Source organism: Triticum aestivum, chromosome 7B (genome assembly GCF_018294505.1).
Source record: "Triticum aestivum cultivar Chinese Spring chromosome 7B, IWGSC CS RefSeq v2.1, whole genome shotgun sequence".
Classification (NCBI taxonomy): domain Eukaryota; kingdom Viridiplantae; phylum Streptophyta; class Magnoliopsida; order Poales; family Poaceae; genus Triticum; species Triticum aestivum.
The window spans coordinates 748,305,082-748,325,271 of NC_057813.1; the positions used below are offsets into that span (position 1 = coordinate 748,305,082).

The 20,190-nt window shown below is 46.0% G+C and overlaps 1 protein-coding gene across 16 annotated transcripts; it reads left to right on the forward strand.

Moving 5' to 3' along the window:
* Positions 1 to 7,687: 7,687 nt before the first annotated feature.
* LOC123160830 (vegetative cell wall protein gp1) lies at positions 7,688 to 16,945 on the forward strand. Of its 16 annotated transcripts, XM_044578676.1 has the most exons (14): positions 7,689 to 8,146; positions 9,143 to 9,269; positions 9,347 to 9,467; positions 9,546 to 9,676; positions 10,780 to 10,908; positions 11,150 to 11,195; positions 11,286 to 11,377; positions 11,467 to 15,435; positions 15,531 to 15,563; positions 15,675 to 15,809; positions 15,915 to 15,932; positions 16,012 to 16,223; positions 16,315 to 16,395; positions 16,511 to 16,945. In XM_044578676.1, exon 8 carries the CDS (start codon positions 13,217 to 13,219, stop codon positions 14,480 to 14,482), a length of 1,266 nt encoding a protein of 421 aa, XP_044434611.1. In that variant the 5' UTR covers positions 7,689 to 8,146; positions 9,143 to 9,269; positions 9,347 to 9,467; positions 9,546 to 9,676; positions 10,780 to 10,908; positions 11,150 to 11,195; positions 11,286 to 11,377; positions 11,467 to 13,216; the 3' UTR covers positions 14,483 to 15,435; positions 15,531 to 15,563; positions 15,675 to 15,809; positions 15,915 to 15,932; positions 16,012 to 16,223; positions 16,315 to 16,395; positions 16,511 to 16,945. The 16 variants fall into 16 exon arrangements, 15 of the variants coding, with proteins under 15 accessions (XP_044434613.1, XP_044434601.1, XP_044434611.1 ...); XM_044578674.1 differs by having other exon boundaries at positions 11,467 to 15,563; positions 16,012 to 16,237; XM_044578670.1 differs by having other exon boundaries at positions 11,467 to 15,563.
* Positions 16,946 to 20,190: the final 3,245 nt, after the last annotated feature.

A 20,190-nucleotide genomic window follows, 5' to 3' on the forward strand; every position in this document is an offset into this window, starting at 1 on the left:
TCATATTGCAAAACATAGATCTAATAGGAGACACATCAATAACTTTAAGATCCTCATCATTATTTTCACGGAAACTAGAAGAACACGCTTTTATAAAGCTATCTTTTTTAGCACGCAATCTAGCGGTTCTTTCTTGCAATCGTCAATGGAAATTCTCATTACTTTGAGAGACTCATTGATATCATGCTTAAGAGAAGAAGATCTAAGTTTAAGAGAATCAACATCAAGCGAAAGTCTATCAATGTTCCTAGCCAAATCATCAACTTTGAGCAATTTTTCTTCAAGTAAAGCATTAAAATTCTTTTGAGAAATCACAAATTCTTTCACACTATTCTCAAAATCAGAGGGCATCTTATTAAAATTACCATAAGAATTATTGTAGGAATTTCCATAATTATTAGATGAATTACTAGGGAACGGTCTAGCATCAAAGTTTCCTCTATAAGCGTTGTTTCCAAAACTATTCCTACCAACAAAATTCACATCCATAGATTCATTATTATTCTCAATCAAAGAAGACAAAGGCATATCATTGGGATCAAGAGGAGTATTTTTAGTAGCAAACAATTTCATAAGTTCATCCATCTTTCCACTCAAAACATTAATTTCTTCTATAGCATGCACTTTTTTACTAGAAGATCTTTCGGTGTGCCATTGAGAATAATTAGCCATAATATTATCAAGAAGTTTTGTAGCATCTCCTAACGTGATTTCCATAAATGTGCCTCCCGCGGCCAAATCTAAAAGGTTTCTAGAAGCAAAGTTCAAACCGGCATAAATTTTTTGTATGATCATCCATAAATTCAAACCATGAGTAGGGCAATTGCGAAGCATCAATTTCATTCTTTCCCAAGATTGGGAAACATGCTCATGATCAAATTGTTTAAAATTCATAATATCGTTCCTAAGAGTGATAATCTTAGCGGGAGGGAAATACTTAGAGATAAAAGCATCTTTGCACTTGTTCCAAGAATCAATACTATTTTTAGGCAAAGACGAAAACCAAACTTTAGCACGATCTCTAAGTGAAAACGGAAATAACTTCAATTTGACAATATTGTCATCAGTATATTTCTTCTTTTGCATATCACACAAATCAACAAAGTTGATTAGATGAGTAGCGGCATCTTCACTAGGAAGGCCGACGAATTGATTTTTCATAACAAGATTCAGCAAAGCGGTATTGATTTCACAAGACTCAACATCATTAAGAGGAGCAATCGGAGTACTAAGGAAATCATTATTATTGGTATTCGAGAAATCACACAATTTGGTATTATCTTGCGCCATGGCAACAAGTAATCCAACACACAAGCAAATAGAAAAAGGCAAGCGAAAAAGAGAGGAGGAGATTGGGAAAGAGAGGGCGAATAAAATGGCAAGGGTGAAGTGGGGGAGAGGAAAACGAGAGGCAAATGGCAAATAATGTAAATGCGAGGGAGATGGTTTGTGACGGGTACTTGGTATGTCTTGACTTGAGCGAAGACCTCCCCGGCAACGGCGCCAGAAATCCTTCTTGCTACGTCTTGAGCTTGCGTTGATTTTCCTTGAAGAGGAGAGGATGATGCAGCAATAGTAGCGTAAGTATTTCCCTCAGTTTTTGAGAACCAAGGTATCAATCCAGTAGGAGGCTCCTCAAAAATCCCACGCACCTACACAAACTAACTGAGAACTCGCAACCAACACAATAAAGGGGTTGTCAATCCCTTCACGGCCACTTGCAAAAGTGAGATCTAATAAATATAGTAAGATAAGATAAATATATTTTTGGTATTTTATAATATAGATGCAAAAAGTAAAGATGCAAATAAAAGTAGATTGAAAGAAAATATGATAAGAGATAGACCCGGGGGCCATAGGTTTCACTAGTGGCTTCTCTCAAGATAGCATAAGTATTACGGTGGGTGAACAAATTACTGTCGAGCAATTGATAGAAAAGCGCATAGTTATGAGATTATCTAGGCATGATCATGTATATAGGCATCACGTCCATAACAAGTAGACCGACTCCTGCCTGCATCTACTACTATTACTCCACACATCGACTGACTCCTGCCTGCATCTAGAGTATTAAGTTCATAAGAACAGAGTAACACATTAAGTAAGATGACATGATTTAGAGGGATAAACTCATGCAATATGATATAAACCCCATCTTGTTATCCTCGATGGCAACAATACAATACGTGCCTTGCAACCCTTTCTGTCACTGGGTAAGGACACCGCAAGATTGAACCCAAAGCTAAGTACTTCTCCCATGGCAAGAAAGATCAATCTAGTAGGCCAAACCAAACTGATAATTCGAAGAGACTTGCAAAGATAACTCAATCATACATAAAAGAATTCAGAGAAGATTCAAATATTATTCATAGATAAACTTGATCATAAACCCACAATTCATCGGATCTCGACAAACACACCGCAAAAGAGTTTACATCAAATAGATCTCCACAAGAGATGGGGAGAACATTGTATTGAGATCCAAAAAGAGAGAGGAAGCCATCTAGCTAATAACTATGAACCCGTAGGTCTGTGGTAAACTACTCACAACTCATCGGAGGGGCAAGGATGTTGATGTAGAAGCCCTCCATGGTCGATTCCCCCTCCGGCAGAGTGCCGACAAAGGCTCCAAGATGGGATCTCGCAGATATAGAAGGTTACGATGGTGGAAATTGTGTTTAGTGTTGCTCCTGGATGTTTTCGGGGTACATAGGTATATATAGGATGAAGAAGTACGTCGGTGGCCGCCCGAGGGGCCCACGAGATAGGGGGCGCGCCCTACAGGGGGGCGCGCCCTCCTATCTCGTTGGAGCCTCGGCTGCTTCTTGACTTGCACTCCAAGTCCTCTGGATCACGTTCGTTCCAAAAATCACGCTCCCGAAGGTTTCATTCCGTTTGTACTCCGTTTGATATTCCTTTTCTTCGAAATACTGAAATAGGCAAAGAAACAACAATATGGGATGGGCCTCCGGTTAGTAGGTTAGCCCCAAAAATGATATAAATGTGTAAAATAAAGCCCATAAACATCCAAAAGGGGTAATATAATAGCATGGAACAATCAAAAATTATAGATGCGTTGGAGACGTATCAGGTTTTTTCTTTGAAGTTATCTTATCGGATTGAGTCTTTATGGATTTGAGAACACTTGATGTATGTCTTGCATGTGCTTATCTGTGGTGACAATGGGATATTCACGTGATCTACTTGATGTATGTTTTGGTGATCAACTTGAAGGTTATGTGACCTTGTGAACTTATGCATAGGGGTTGGCACACGTTTTCGTCTTGACTCTCCGGTAGAAACTTTGGGGCACTCTATGAAGTTCTTTGTGTTGGTTTGAATAGATGAATCTAAGATTGTCTGATGCATATCATATAATCAAACCCACGGATACTTGTGGTGACATTGGAGTATCTAGGTGGCATTAGGGTTTTGGTTGATGTGTGTCTTAAGGTGTAATTTTACTACGGACTCTAAGGCTGTTTGTGACACTTATAGGAATAGCTCAATGGATTGATCAGAAAGAATAACTTCGAGGTGATTTCGTACCCTGCAATAATCTCTTCGTTTGTTCTCCGCTATAGTGACTTCGGAGTGACTCTTTGTTGCACGTTGAGGGATTGTTATATGATCTAATTATGTTATCATTGTTGAGAAAATGCTCTAAGGCCTTTCTTGTATGAGGTGAGACAATGTTCCCCAAAACGTTCTGTGCGTGGGAGAAGACGAAGGCGTGAGAATGAGGTGAGACAATGCTCTAAGGCCTTTCTTGTATATTTACCTTTCATCAGTTAACCTGGTGGGTCCATTGGGTCAACGTGGAAATGGTGCAAGCGTTTCCAAGCGACACGTCAGTGGGTCAACGCTAGTCATGCGAGCTTAGGACTTTAGATGAACAAACTTGCATAGTTTTTGGACCCAAAACTGCAGTTTTGAAGTAATAGGACTAAATTGACACACCTTCAATAGTTTTAGAACCAATGGTGCATTTTTTCTCAGTTTTATTTATAGCTAATGCCATTACAGTTAGGGATACGGGTGGAGCCACACCCATACCCTTGCAATTCCTCCTTGAGCTTGCCCATCACCCATACCCACACCTACTAACGGTTATATTTTTCTCCATAGCCACCACCCGACAGGGTACATGGGTACCCGTGGATAAAAATATTCACGTTTGCAGAGCATCAATTTGAGCAACACATAATACTAAACAACATCATATAATCATAATTTGTACACAACAACACATCATAACATGAGCATATACTTATAAACAAGAACATATACTTATAAAAAAAGAGCACATCATTAATAACAACACATCTTAACAAACAACATCACTTTCTCATAAACAAAAAGATATAAAACCAACAACACACAATCGTAAACAACAACACGTAGTTATACATTTTAAGTTCACAAACTCACGACAAAGTGTAGAGCTAATTTGGATGTACTTGTGAGATTTTATGCGGGTACATGGGTATAGGGGTATGGGTTATATCATCACATACCCGTACCCACTATACCCGATGGGTTCAATACATCCCTATTTATATATCCATGGCTAAATTTTTATCCCATACCCTTACCCTAAGGACATCCACAGCATTGAATGTTTGTGTAGGCGCCAGATCGATTTCCTGGTCAATGGGGCAGTTGGGCCATCCAATCCTCGCACCAGCTATGACATTGACGCAAGAAAAGGAATCAGGCGCTTAGGCTTTTTTTTACCACGCAAGATTAGTGCTTGGGTATTGAATTAACAAAAAAGGATGTGGCACAATGGTCAGCTTTCCTTAGCGTCCGTAATTAGTGGCCAACGTTGGCACAACCCACGGCAGGCATCTTATGGTCTTTTAAATTTTACAATAGAGTTATTTTGTTTTCCCAAGCATCTATCTTAGGGCTTTGCGTTGAAGATGTCCTAATTGGGTATGTGGGTGGGTACCCACTGCCATCCCTTACAGTTAGAGATTTATATTTAGTTGCTTCTCAGATTCGACGAGTTCTCTTTTTATATAACTAGCACAAATGCTCATACGATTGCAATGAGAGAAAAAGATGCCCTTAGCCAAATAGTCATGGCTAAGACATTGCCAACCCATCCACACATACACAGTCAACGGCATACAGAACACGACAAACGATATAATAAATGGTGTTGCGTAAAAACATAAATGTGGGATTACGCTGTAAACGTACTAAACAAGTACACAACACTATAGCACCCTCCACTACGGAATACATCATCTGGATTGTAAATAGCAAGAATTAATACCAAATCTTCACATTATATCATAGAACATACCTCAATGGTGCTAAAAACCTTATCACTAGAATATGTAGTCCAAAAGAAACACTCTTGTCTACCACCCACCAGATGCCTCGTGAAGGTGTATTCCTGCATGATTCGATCCCTGTTGCCAAGCATGTTTGGCAATTCGGTGTGCTAAATCATTTCCTTAGTTCAACCGATCATGCAGGTGATGGGCGTGCTGATGCTCACTTGGCCACTCTGTGTGGTGCAGATGGTGGACACCATTATCATAGAAGAGAATTTCGAGGTGGCTTGGTGATGAGTCAGAAGACCGCGTTGCCATTGTAATATGGAAATTCAATTAAATGCATATATACAATACTCTTATATAGCTACTGTTGATAGCTATTGCCTCCGTCCGGGTATATTGGGACTAAAGACCAAATCTCTTGGATGAAGGCATCTCATAAGCAGTTTTCAGCTTTAAATCTGGCCACTTAACTTGCTAGGATTGTACATCATGAAATAGCATAGATTAATCGACCTGCTAATCTGCTAGCCAGCATCACGACTCGAGCCTTTCTTCTGAAAGGAGCTAGATGGGGGGTGTTCCCCTAAGAAACTAGCTGGTATCAACCTTGTTGATCCGTTAGACACTACTCAGGACTCCAACAACATTTTTGATATGCCTCACAATAGGCCCCTAGCTAGGAACAACTAGATATCATCGGGCCTTTCCTGTTAGTAGCTCATCATCACGACGCCCTTGCACAATAGGGATGGGTGTCGTTGGGCTAACATTTTCTCTCTTCTTTTGTCCTTTTTGCAGGGATCCAATAAGTCCTGAGAAATCACCTAACAGCTAATCACTCATCACTTGGGGCTATTGGTAAGGATACATCGTCTCTGCACCTGAAATCCCCAGTCCCATTGGGCCAAATTGGCCACCTAGGTCCAGGGTCGGGTGGACCGATGGACCGCTCGTGGAAGCTGGGCAGTCATGACCCACATCCGCAGGGTTTCGTCCGGGCAACCGGAGAAGCAAGCCCACCGAGTGACGACCCAAATAATGTACCCCTAGCTTGACCGAGCATATAAGGTGAGCCGAGTGGAGTACGGGAGTAGAAAACACATTTAAGATCATCCTAAAGCTATGATTCTATCTACCACCATCTTCTTCCTCTCGTATCGCCATGCCGAGAGCTTGTAACCCAAGAAACAGATCTTTCCGACAGTCCTCCCTATTCCCGGTGAGAACTTGAGCAATACAATCACTAAAGGCATGGTAGGGTCTTTCCTTCTCCCAGAAGGCATGCACCTAGGTGAATCCCCGTCTCATGCCAACCACCTCGATCCTCCGCTCACACCCTACCCCTCCCTAAAAAACATGTCATCGCTTGACGACGCTGCCGGTCTCAAGAGCACATACATCAACAGAGAGCAGGAGGAGGATAATGGCAGGGGCATCCGTGGGTGAAGCAACATGACCGCGGTAGCATGCCTGGGGTGGGCGATGGATGTGGGCGACTGGATGGCCGACGATGAGTTGGATCGGCGGCAGGAGAGGCACTTTCAGTGGCGACACGCTCCAACTGTGCGTTAGGCTAGGGTTGCTCAACTGGAGGGAGAGAGAGAGAGAGAGAGAGAGAGAGAGAGAGAGGTGGGAGCCGATTTGTGCGTAGGTCCACTGCTGAGTTGAACTATCCTTCATACACTTTTACCCCTACCTCTTCCCCCAAAACTAGATCGAGTAGTTAGTTTCCTGTTTTAGAGCGAGGAGTGGAGAGTGGAATGTGGAGTTGTTGTTCATGTAGAGGATGTTTGGGTTCTCTCATCTCCCGAACTCCGCTGCCGGAGCGGGTGGAGCAGCCCCAAACGTTGTAACTCCACGGAGTGAACAGAGCGGAGCAGAGCCAGCGGTAGTTAAAAAACGCAGAGCGACGAATGAGGCGATTCTAAAAACGAGGGAGTTCGTGAAATTTACGGAGGAATGCCACCGATAAAGTGAAATGTACCGGTTCGGTAGAGTTTGTCTATCACACTCGTTACGTTTTCAATCCCGAACGGGCATGTAGCCTGGCCAACGTCCCCTTAGCACGGGCCAGAAAACTGATTATTGGGCTTTCAGCCCAACTCACGAAGCGGAGTGGAGCGAGCAAGGCGAACGGTTTTTCTGGCTCGCATGATCAACCGAAGAGCAGGAATTAACTCTGAGGACTAAAGAACAGGGCCGTAATTTGTAACATTTTGATGGAGCGGCTCTTTTACCCGCTTTCTTCTATATAATGCAGTACGCACATTCGTGCGTATTCGAGAATAAAAAGTTCCCCCAAAACTAGGGTAACAGTGATGTTTTGGTTCCATGTTTAACTGAAATTCCAATTCTAGAGAGCCCGATGCCAGTCCAATCAACGTTTGCCACTTGTCTCGGGCCAAAGGGGAGAGCCTGATATCCGACACACCTCCTCCGATCTAGCTAGGCTCCTCCTCACCCACTCCTCTTCGCCGCGGCATCTCACCCACCGTCCCGCTCACGGCGCCGCGCCGTACCTCCCCGCCGGCCGCCGCCGCCGCCGCTGCCCCCGCCCCAGCCCACTCCCCTTCCCCGCCGCATACGGGGCGCTGCACCTTAGCCCCTCCCACCGTCTCATGGTCGCGCTCCTACGGCCTTCGTTCCCGACCCTGCTCCCGCCCTGCTGCTCCTATGCCTGGGTAACGCCAGCCGGTCGCCTCCGCCTATGCCCTCGTCGCCGTGGCCTGCTCAAATCGTCTCCGCCGGCAGGCCCTCCTCCGCGCCCCCGTGCAGATCGACGCCTCCTCCTCCTCCTACAGATGGCCGCCGCGTTGTCCAACCATTAGACGCCGGCAAGCTTCTACTTTGGGGTACTCTTTCTGATTTGCCACTCAACACTGCACAATTTGTTGTATTAGACCCCAGGGGATTTATACGGGATCATGATTCATTTTGGGTCTCGTGTAGGCAATTTATTACTACCATTCAGGGTCGATAGTGGCAACGCTTTGGGTGTTAACTTGGTTTTCAAATTGATACTGAAGGCATGATACTAACAGAGTAACAGTGTTCCTCAATCATGTTCATGCCTATGCTTTCTCTCAAAAAAAAAATCATGCCTATGCTTCGAGTTCCATTTATCTCTGGTAGTAGCGGATGTAATTAAGTGGCAGGTGAACTGTCAGGTTACACCTCCTCTAATCTGCTAAATGGGTATGGTGAAAGTTTAGATAAATGTCAGAGGAAGAATCAGTGGGTATTCATCTTTGAGGTCTTTGATTTCTTTGTCCTACAGTCTTGTTGTCTAGCCTTTGCTTCTATACTGAGTTCATTTTGGGCAATACACTAAGGAACAATACTTCTGAAGTTAAATGGTCAGTAATTTTCCATGCTTGCAGTAAAACTATGTGCCACTAAGAGGACAAAATATTTAGACCCAGATTATAACATTTGAGTTGAATAATCCTCTTCGTGCTAGCTAACCTAAGTTTCTTCTGCCTTTTCTAGTTCTTGAACGAGTTCTTCTATTTCTAGTTGAGTGCCCTAATTTGAGTTGAACATTGTGAGCCCATAGTCAATTTGAGTACCTTCAAAGCATGTAGTTAATTTCTAGTTGGGCTCAAATTTGTATTGTCTATGCTTGAGTTATTACGCAGGAATATAATCTGCTTTAACATGGAATGCCAGTCAGTTGACATTTTTTTTAACATAAGTTGATGTGTCCCTTATAATGTCAACCAGCTTGCTCATCAGGGAAGCTTAAGTAAACGTGTTACAAAAAAGCTTTAGGAACCCCTTTTCTTTGTCTCTTGTTATGCACATGGATTGTGCTACACAGGTTTTGAACTTGCCTATTTGCCTTTCAGGTCAAGATGATCAGCGCCACTAGCTTTTCTACCTGTGTGCCTGAATACGATGTTCCTGCTGTTGACGAAGCAGTGGATACATCATGGAAGAGGGAACCGCCTTGGAAGGCACTTTTCCCATCCACAGGTTTGTTCTTGTCGGTTTAATTGCAGGATCTGAAAGATGTCTTTTGTTACTGTCAAATCTGTCTCTTCTTTGGTCAGCACAACAAAGGCATCCAACTATATGCTCCGATGGCTCTTGTGATGCTACTGTAGCGCTGCTTCAGTCAACTAAAGATGTTGCCACAAAGAGAGTGTCACACATACTGCAAAAGTTAATATGGTAAGAGCTGTGACTCTGAGGTTCTTTGTCACAAGCTTGGTTTTTGAAATGAAACTTATCATTCCGTTGTCCATACAGGTTGGTTCTGACAAGCATCTTGTGAAGCACTTGCAAGTGTAAGTTGCTAGGCTAGAAGCAGAGAACTAAGGACCGCCTGCCATGCCTCCTCTTCCGAGATCTGCATAATTGAGGACAGGAAAATTAGACAGGTAAGGTCTCTGACCAAGGATGAAAGCTTGCTTTTAACTGTTGATGACGAACCAGCTACTCAATTTGGACAGTCATTTGAGTTTTATGCATAGACTTGTCATCGTTGCCGTGTCTGGTGAATGAGCGAGCTTACAGCATGAGGTATCCTGTAAGGACCAAATACAATATAGTTATAAAAATCCGGGTCTCTCGCTTTAGAGACGAACCCTAGCTACCAAATTCAATTTCTTCCTCAGTACTCTTGTGCTCAGCGATCTGAGTAGAGATAGGATTTGACAAGTAGAGCCTCCTGTGTTTGCATTCTCATTCAGCATACTTGGATCCTTCATGTCTCCAGCCTAATTAAGTAATGAAAGTAACTAATATTTCGAGCAAAATATTGCAGAAGTTACATACTTATTCAGGAGGGCCCTGTTCCACTTATTTATGTGTATTTGGTATGTAATATTATTCTGGATTTCATGAGCTGACTTTTCTGTCATGTACAATACCCTGTGCTACTATTATAGTATCCTGGTTGGAAAACTCAGCTTTAACATTTGTAGTGTGTGAACAAATAATACGTATGCAGTCAGCTCCATTTTGATGTGATTTCTCAGGCATGTTAATAATAATTAAAATATATTGCGCCACTGAATTATCAAACTGGATTTGGATCTTGTTGTCTGTTTTGATGACTGTTTGCACTTGACATCACGTGTGGCAAATGTACACCTGGGTGGAGCTTTCTGGTAAAACTTGCTACTAGCAGTTCCTGATCCCCAATGGTGTTAGGTTCTAATGCAATGAATTACGTGAATTATGATCCAAACTACTCGAGCCAAAATTTTCTCAGTTGTGACTTTTAATGGCAATTTTTGTGAATCGTACATTTTTGCTGATTTCTGTGGAAGCCGTTTGATTTTGGGATACAATCTCGCCAGGTTCCAAAAAAAAATCTTGTGGGGTTATGTTTTGACTTAAGGTTGTAATAAGATAACAGTGCTGCTTATTACTGCTTTTATATTTAGCCATGTAAAAATATTTAAATCCCACTGCAGAATTGTGATTTCTTTGCTGATAATTTACTGTTCTCATGGCTGGTATTCACTTGTACGTGCAGCCCTAGGTGGGAACTACGTGCAGTTTGGTGTGTTTGAGCTTTATGGTGACAGAGCACTTGTGGATGCGCTTGATATATCTTTAAAGACGACCCTGTCAATACCATTGTCTGGTATAGACATTTAAAAAGGTATTTAGTTATTCATGCCATCTTTTGAATTTTGTTTACAATTGTTTTGCTGTTGTACTCCCTCCGTTTCTTTTTAGTCTACATATAAGATTTGGTCAAAGTCAAACTTTGTTAACTTTGACTAAGTTTATAGAAAAGAGTATCAAGTATGCAGCCCTTATTCCTGACGAACTCTTACAATGTTTACTCTTAAATAAAAACATTCATTCATGTGCTTAGCTCCTCCATTTCTTCTCTCCAGGAGATTTGATGGCACTATGCAGGTGGCAGCATTGTCATTCATCATGGTAACTATGGACTGCGCATGCACGGCCTTTTCTTATGGTACAATCAGTTTGTTGCATGCTAAACTGTGATAATGCCATTTGTGACTTCAGGTGTACATGAGGGCTGTTGATACGCCGGATAACTGCTGGTTCTGAGTGTTGGTACACGCATGGGTGCAGTTCCACATCTTCATGCACATCGGGTAGGTACAGATTATGGACAGACATGGTCGTTATAAGCAAGCTAAACGCCATCTTGAGCTGAAATGGAATATGAATTCCTAATGTTCAGGTGGAACTTCAGGATCCCTGAAGCATCACTCCACCAGCCGGTCATGCCCCTGAAGAAGTGAAACTGGGAGATTGCCATGCCACCCATTTACAGCATGGTATGGTCACGACCTTAGTTCATTTCTTTAGCATGTTGTATTCTTGTGGTCTGAAATGCGCAATGCTTACTAGAATGCATTATGGTTGTGGCCACGGTGATCTTGCTTTGCTCGGACGGTCTAGATAGATTGTCGCTGGATTATTTCATTTGCATGCACAGAATAAGAATATACATCTTGCCTCTGTCGCGGTCCATGCCATGCCAACACCTTGGCAGCGGCCTGGTTCCCTGTCCAACCAACGTGCCAAATGTGACGGCGAAGACCTCCCGTGCAGTAGCAGCGCTGATGTCATTGACAGCGGCTGTTGACACACAGGCCTACCGGGGGCTGGATTCCAGATAGAAGAAATGTTGAATCACAGCCTTTGCAGCACCACCTCTTTTCTTCTTGAGATGGAAGAAATCCAAGCTCCCCACATAACATATACAGAGCTCTCCCTGAGTCCCAGGCCTCGTTTTTTGCTCCGGGGCAATTTCTTTTTGCTCCATGCCCACCGAGTGCATCTTCTCTTGGTCCTTGTGCTGCGAGCACCGATATCTGCAAGTGAGATTGCTCGGCTCCTCACACAAGCCTTTGGTTAGACCAAAACAGGTCATACATAGCGGAAGCAGGAATTGCTTGGGCGATGGGCTTAACCATGATCTCCTTTCCTTCCAGTCCACTGACAAGAAGGGTTCCAGTTCGAGCGAACCCAGGATTGTTTTTCCACAAGCGGTCTCTGGTGTACTCAAAGCATTGTGTTACTGAACCAAGGTATTTACCATTGGTCGTTCGTTGCTGCAACCCTAGCGCCTGCGTCACCACATGCTTGACGGCAGGTCTCCCTAGTGTTGTTGCTGGACATGATAGATAGACGACTTATCCCGGTTAACCATCTTCCCGGGAGCGGCCTCGTAAATATGCAGGATATGACCGACCTCGGCCGCACCTTGTGATGTACTCCCTCCTTCCGGAAATACTTGTCATTGAAAATGGATGTATCTAGATGTATTTTAGTTGTAGATACATCCATTTCCATCCATTTTGATGACAAGTATTTCCGGGAGCCACCTTGATGCCACGGATTCGCCATTGCTGGGATCACCGTGTCCGTGTCCGTGTCCTTGACCTTCAACTTTGATGCTATGAGTTTTACAAAGTTGTCACAAAACCCCAACAGGGCAGGAATGGTAGTTTGAAGGAGAATTCTTGTGCGTTGCATTCCAGCAGAATTGGAGACAGAGAGGAGTCTGGAAGCAGAGCGTCAAATTCCATTTCCAGCACGAATTAGATATAAAGAGGGGGGCCTATATGCAAAGTAGCAGGGGAATTTGCAAGCAGCTGACAGCGGGTCCTATGGGCCAACGGACACTGGGACGGAAAAGGCGGACGGCGTTGGCAAGCCCACTGGCCGTGGCGAGACGCTGACGTGCGGGCCAGCTTCAGGCTGGGCCCGCACGTCAGCCACAGCTGCCCGCGAACCGACATAGCCGCCCTCCGTTAAATGGGGGCAGGGAGCGGGACGGCGGTTACTGTTTTGTTTCGGTGCCGTCCCCGTCCCCGTCCCCAATCCACCCCCTCTCCCTCTCCCGAGCCCGAGCCCGAGGCCGATCCCCAATCCCCACCCAATCCGGCGATCCCCACCCAATCCCGCCGCCGCCCGCCGCCTCCATGGAGGAGGAGGAGGCCCTCGACTCCTTGCCGGGGGAGCACACGCTCGTCGCGGTGCTCCGCCGCCACGCCGAGACCGGCGAGCTCCCGGCGTGGGTCCACGAGGTGAACGTCTACGCTGCCAGCCCGGTCCTTCTCACCGCCGACCGCAAGAAGGTCATCGCGGAGGACGGATCCACCGCTTGGTTCTTCCTCTACACCCCCGCGCGCAAGGAGGGCTCATCCTCCCGCTGCAGCCGCAAAGCGGGCGGCGCGACCTGGATCGAGGAGCGAACCAGGCCCGTCGAGAAGGCCGGTGCCGACGGCGGCTGGGTCGTGATCGGACACGCGAGTACCTTCACCTACGGCAAGCGGACAAAAGGCCCCGACAAGAAGAGGAGGACGGAGCGGCTCGGATGGATTCTCGTTGAGGTCCGCCTCCCAGGCGAGACGATGTGCTGCGCCAAGCTCTACCGGTCGCCCAGGAAGACGTCTGCGGCCGCTCCTCCTCCTCCCGCGGCTCCTTCGGCCGCGGTGAACGCTCCTCCTCCTCCCGCGGCTCCAGAGGCCGCGGTGAACGCTCCTCCTCCTCCCGCGGCTCCAGAGGCCGCGGTGAACGCTCCTCCTCCTCCCGCGGCTCCAGAGGCCGCGGTGGTACCTGCTCCTCCTCCCGCGGCTCCTGAGGCCGCGGTGGTGCCCCCTCCCCCTCCCGCGGCTCCAGAGGCCGCGGTGGTACCTGCTCCTCCTCCCGCGGCTCCTGAGGCCGCGGTGGTGCCCCCTCCCCCTCCCGCGGCCCCAGCGGCGGTGGCGGTGCCCCCTGCCCCGGCACCAGCACCAGCTCCAGCCCCAGCGCTGGCCGCGCCCGCACCTCCAGCACCAGCTCCAGTCCCAGCGCTGGCCGCGCCCGCACCTCCAGCACCAGCTCCAGTCCCAGCGCTGGCCGCGCCCGCACCTCCAGCCCCAGCGCTGGCAGTGCCCGTTCCTCCAGCCCCGGCACCAGCCCCGGTGGCTCCTCTGGCTCCAGCAGCACGCTCTCCCCCAGCTCCAGCAGCACACTCTCCGACGCCGGTGGCTCCTCCAGCACCCGCAGATTCCAGTCCGGACAAGACCTGGGTAAACGTGCTGGTCTCCAAATTCCCCACGAAGCTTAGTGACAAGGGCATGTCGAAGCGGGTCCACAAGTTGCTCCTGCCCTCTGAAGGTGGCTTCGACTCTCCCCCCGCCAAGAGAAGGCTGCTCAGCTGCACTGGCTGGCTAAGCATCAACACTCTCGAGGGATCAGCTTAGCTACAAGGAACCTTAGTGTGCACCTAATCTCATTGCTCTGGATTACTCAATCGTAGGTTTACATTCAAACCTGTCGTCTCTGCTTCACAATGAAAGTGCAGGATTCCCTTGACAAGAAGTTGCGATATAGATGAAATATTCCTTGCTATTCAAAGTGAACAACCCTGAATGTAATCTGTAGTTTCCTTGTCTTTCTGTAGTGAAAACTCTGAATATAATCAGTAGCTTGATGAAAATTTACCTTCCAACTTGAACTTGTCTTCTATCTTGATGAGTGTGGTTGTAATGAAAGTGCGGGATTCCGTCGACAGCAAGTTGCCATATAGATGAAATATGTCTTGCTATCTTCTGCTTTATCATTCGGATATTGATTTCTACCTCCTTCGGGGGAGCAATGGCACCAACATTAGTTTACATTTCAAGATTCTGAAATGTATATGCTGTCTCTCGAGGGTTCGGCTTAGCTTTCTCTGGATCATATTGTTCATGTTCTTAGCAGCAAACAGTGGTTTCAAGATTCTGAAATGTATATGCTGCCTTGGAGGAATGGCTGGGTAGCAGTATGGATGTCCATACTGGGAGACAATTTTTGTCAATGTAGAATTAGTATGAATGTAGATATACTCCCTCTGTAAACTAATATAAGAGCGTTTATAGATCACTAAAACAGTAATCTAAACACTCTTATATTAGTTTACGGAGGGAGTAGTTTATATTGGGAAATATCTTGCTTGTAAGGTATATCTGCTCCCAAACTGCTTTATGAAATCTTTTTGTATTGGACTCGGCAAGAGTCAAGTAGATAATAACACTACAACATTGATACAACTGCTGTCTGTTTTATTTTGCATTTATTTGATAACTCTTATAAAGAAAATTTTAGCCGTGACGAGTAGGAATGGAGACATGTTAGGCTTTCAACAGGGTGAAGTTTCCCATCTCATGCCATCATGGTTTGTTTAGCCTTTTCTGAATAAGTTCATGGTCTTGGTCACTCCTTTCTATCATCAACTCTGATCCTGTGGTAGCCAACTCTTATCTTGTGCAGACTGTGGAGTTGGCCGATATGCTCATGTCACTGGTATCGTTTTCTGACCTTACATTCCGATTCTGCAGAAAAAAATAACTGTCAATTTTGATGTCACTGTTATGTCCAAAGTATAATAGCAGATTCATTACTTGGGCTCTGCAGAACCATCACATCCAACTGGAAGCATATGTCAATGTCCTGAAGGAACTACCCAGTCCCAGTTCTGAATAAACTCACTCTCAACCTACAGAGTTTCGGTTTGTATTTAGCAGGTTCACTGTCGACCAAGAGCTCAAAGTAATGTCTGGATAATTTTATCCATGCTTATGATTTTCATTATCATGATCATCATTCATTTGCTGACCTTACATTTGCGACTTGGATTCTGCCGAACAATAACAGCCAACAGTGACTTTACAAGTTGGCATTCAAACCTTGGTCGTTCCATCCAAATAACAACAGTGACTATCCATCTTACCCTCTGGAGTCTGTTTTACAGTGAACACCCATTTGCATCCAGTTGCTCTTCTTCCTGCTGGGAGTGGGAGAAGATCCCACGTCTTGTTCTTCTGAACTCTGAAGTGCATCAAGCTCCTCCTTCATCGCGTCTATCTTTCCACCGGGGGAAGCACCTGCCTGCATATAGTGAAGCTGATCAATTCATTAGTGCTGGAAACTCTGTTGGTGCGGATGCTCTCCATGGTCTAACAGGTACAAAGATTCAGGTACAAAGATTTGCGGTTCTAGTGGCGATTTGCCACTGCATCCGGTTGATGATATTCTAATGACATGCCGTTTGCAGTCATCTGCCTCTGCTTACATGGAGTCGGCGTGGGGCGCTTACGTCTGCCTGCCGGCAGAAGGAGGCCAAGTGGGGGACGAGGTAAATCGGCATCCTACTGTCGCTAGTTACAGGGACAACGGCAGTGCCGTACGTCCTGGTTGACATTCTTACTAACAAAAGTAGTGCCGGCTGTGGGATTTGTGTGTTCAAGCAGGAGGTGGGCGATAAAGCCGGCCAAGATTCCGGTGAGGAAGGAAGGGTTGGGCGATCATGATCCAGCTGCCAGCGCTGAGGTCTACCAGTAGCAGGACGGCGGCGATTCTGATGTGATGTGGAGAATGGTTCTAATGTAATGGGAGGAAACTGAATCCGCTCAAGAGGAGGAAGTGATCAGCAGGGTATCTAAATCGAATGAAACTTATGCAATCTCGGTTTTCTTTTTCTGAATTTGCACGGCATTAACTACTACTCGTTGGTGCCTGTCAGTTGTTCATCCTTTGGGATTACTGTATGTAATTGCGTGGTTAAGAAAATTTGGTGCATGGGGCGGTTTCGCAAAATGTTTAGTAGATGATAACCTCTTTATTTTCTTTATGTTTCTGTAATGGTGTTTGTTTGGGAAGTCAAGAAAAAATATGGTGACGAGTAATAACTTATTGGCACAGGTTGAGTGGATCAGAAATCAGGGTGGGCATTAATTAAGAAAAATAACAAATAAAAAAATGATGAATACAAATCATTTATAAATATTCAACGGTTTAAATTTTTAATTATGAATATTTTTAATTGTACAAACACTGAACTGTGTAATTGTGTGAATAGTTGAAATGTTTGTATAATTAAAATATTCTTTTTCTAATTCTAAGTTTTAATATATTTGTATTATCTAAATTTTACATTTTTGTATGATTCACAAATATTATTTAACTTGTGAATATTTTTAGAGTAATACATGAACAATTTTAAAAGTAGGTTATTTTGCTTGTATGTAAAATATTTATAACACGCGAATATTCTAACCTTAAAATTATTAATATGATTATAATTTACAAAAAAAAAGCACGTGCAAAAATATGAGGCTTTTTGCACATAAGTATGTCATTGTTGTCGGCCTTTTCTACGAATAAAAATAATATGAGGGTGTTTTGTGCAAAAATATGTTGCACTAAGTCCATCACTCGCTGACAAGTGGGGTCATACACATGGATATGCACGCAAACGTGTTTATGACCATATCCACACGCTTGAGTAAGTTAAGTGACTGCAATTCCGTATTTTCAAAGTTCTAGCACCAAATTGTACATCGCACGTAAGTTTTATGACTCCCGGTGATATTACCTTTTAAGAAAATAACGAAGTTATACTAAAGTTGAGACACTTATTTTGAAACGAAAGGAGTAATTAGCAATGGGCTTCTCTTTGTAGGAGATGAGAAGAAGCAGAAAGTCTTTAGGGACGGGAAGGGAGGAGGAGGGCGCGCCGGACATGGTGGCTGAGATGCAGATGGGTAAGCACAACAGTGATGGAGTTATTTTGGGTGAGTGGTTGAGTGCGGGGCCAAGGGCTGGGAGATACATTTATGACGGGGGTTTTTGGTGGTCGTTTGTGCGTCCCGTGACGTGGGACGACTCAAGGAGGCTCAGAAATATGGCTGAGCCGTGCACTGAGTAACTGGTCTGCATGCACAGTGCATTTATTGTGTGCCCTAGACTGTCCTATTTCTAGAAAGAGGTAAAAGTCATAGAGCTTTTTTTTTTGCGATGATAAGTCCTACAACTTGTCCAGGGTGTGATGGTTTAATCTTATAACTTGTAAAAGTGCACTGATCAGTCCTGCAACTTGTCCACGAGTGCATGTTTAGTCCTCAGACACTCACACGCAGCCAAGTGGCGACAGCGGGACCGAGCCGATCAGCTGTTGAACATTTGCAGATACCTCCCTGCCCTTTCATGAATTCAACCCACAGATGTAACACCACCCCTCGTCGCCGGCAGGCGAAGAAGCCGTTGCCGGCCGCGACCGAGGAGGAGGGCGGGCACGCACGGTATGACTGCGCGTTCAAGGAGGAGGCACCGGCGGAGGACGGCTTGGCGCCGCCCTGGATGGCGTGGACCAAGGTGAAGGGCTGCATGTGGTGGACATCTTCTCGTCATCCAGCTTGGGCAGCATGCGTGTGAGATCGAATCCAAGCGACCGGAGATGGATCTTGTGAACGGGGTGCTTAACTGGCCGGCGATGCCCACCATGGTCGCGACCTTCCTGCTCGATCTTCTACCAACCATACAACCTCTTCAAGATCTGCTACTCCTTCCTCTCGCACCTCTTCACCGGCGCCTCCTCCGGCATCGGCGAGGTCACCACACATTACACGTCATCTTCCTCTGCTTCTTCTTGTTGCTACTTTTGGTCCAACTTTGCTCTGCTTCTTATGCTACTCTACTCTTCAACTTGTCATACTGAATATACGCACATGTTCTGATCCGACACATGCACATTGAGTAGTTGCTAAATCCAAACTTTTAGCACATGTTGTGAATATACGCACAAGTTTTGTCACTTCAGCGGTATCCGTGCTGACTCAACGTGGTTTTGACCGGTCCATAGTGACACGTGGCCAAGCTTTTAGGGACAAAGAAAAGAAAAAGAAAACACTCGCATGGGTCATGTTTAACTCGCATGGTCCATGCTGCTCTCCTAGCCATCACCCATCAACCATCTATACGGTTCGTCTTGGCCCCTTGGCCTTGTCCACTTGGGAGTCGCAGAACGGCTTGCACGCGCGGTTGAACGCCTCCAACTGCGTCGCGGCGATGGCATCATCGAGCCTGTTGGCACCTTCCACCGGCGCCACCGCCAGCGCGCGGACGTACCCGACGAGCGCCTCACCGCGGAGCGCGTCCCGGGCGAAGCCGGCGTCCACCGCGGTGCCGGACGCGCCTCTCCGGAGACCGACGTTATGGAAGACCTGCTTCCTGCTCCTGGCGGTGGCGTCCGCGCGGCTGGCGACCTCGGCAGCGTGTCGTCCAGGGCGAGGGCGAGATATTTCTTTTGAAGGTTTCTATTTAGCTAGTTATATCCCTCTGGTCCAGTCGCACCAAGATTCCCAACCCACCATGTCTAGGCCCATGTATATATAACTTGTGCATACCAGCGTTTTTTAGGGACAATTGCCTAAATATGACGAATAATAAAATTGACGCCGACAGTCATTGCTAGGCCGGCTCTGTTGACCGCTAGCGACATCCGCCGTTTCATTCCAGATTGTAGGTGAGGGGTTAGGGTCTCCTCATGGCATTGCCGGCGTCGAGGAGAACAGCAGGTCGCTTGTGGCCTTGCGGGCGTTGGACGGACGAACTGCTTGGGCAGCTGGAGAGGCGACGCGCGGGTGAAGCGGGGTATGGATGGATGAGGGGAGGCCGGTGATGAGCAGAGGGCCGATCAACGCATTTTGGTGTGGATTTAGAGGAGGGAACGCGCAAGAGCTGGCCGTAGCAATCGAAGTCGGATTTAAATCCAAGACAAAGTGGAACTAGGGTGGTCGATGCCGGATCCGTGGATTACGGCGTGGATTCTTCAGAGAGGAGCTCTGAATCTCGAAGGCAGGGAAGCATCTGCAGCACGAGTTCCACCGCGAGTGTGGAGCGTGGACGACAGTTGGGTGGCGGCGCCGCCGGTTTTGGTCACTGGGGGAGCCACGTGACGAGATCCAGCGGCGGCGAGCAATGGACCACGACGGCCAAACAAAACAACAACGGATCGAGAGGGGAGAAGTGTCCTGGAGGAGCAGCATAACACCCTAAAGCTTTTTAACGGACCGGGGAAGCCATAGGAGGCGTGACGGTGCCGATCTTAAATTAAAAGAAGGGTTTTTTTTTTTGTAAAAAACACATTAGT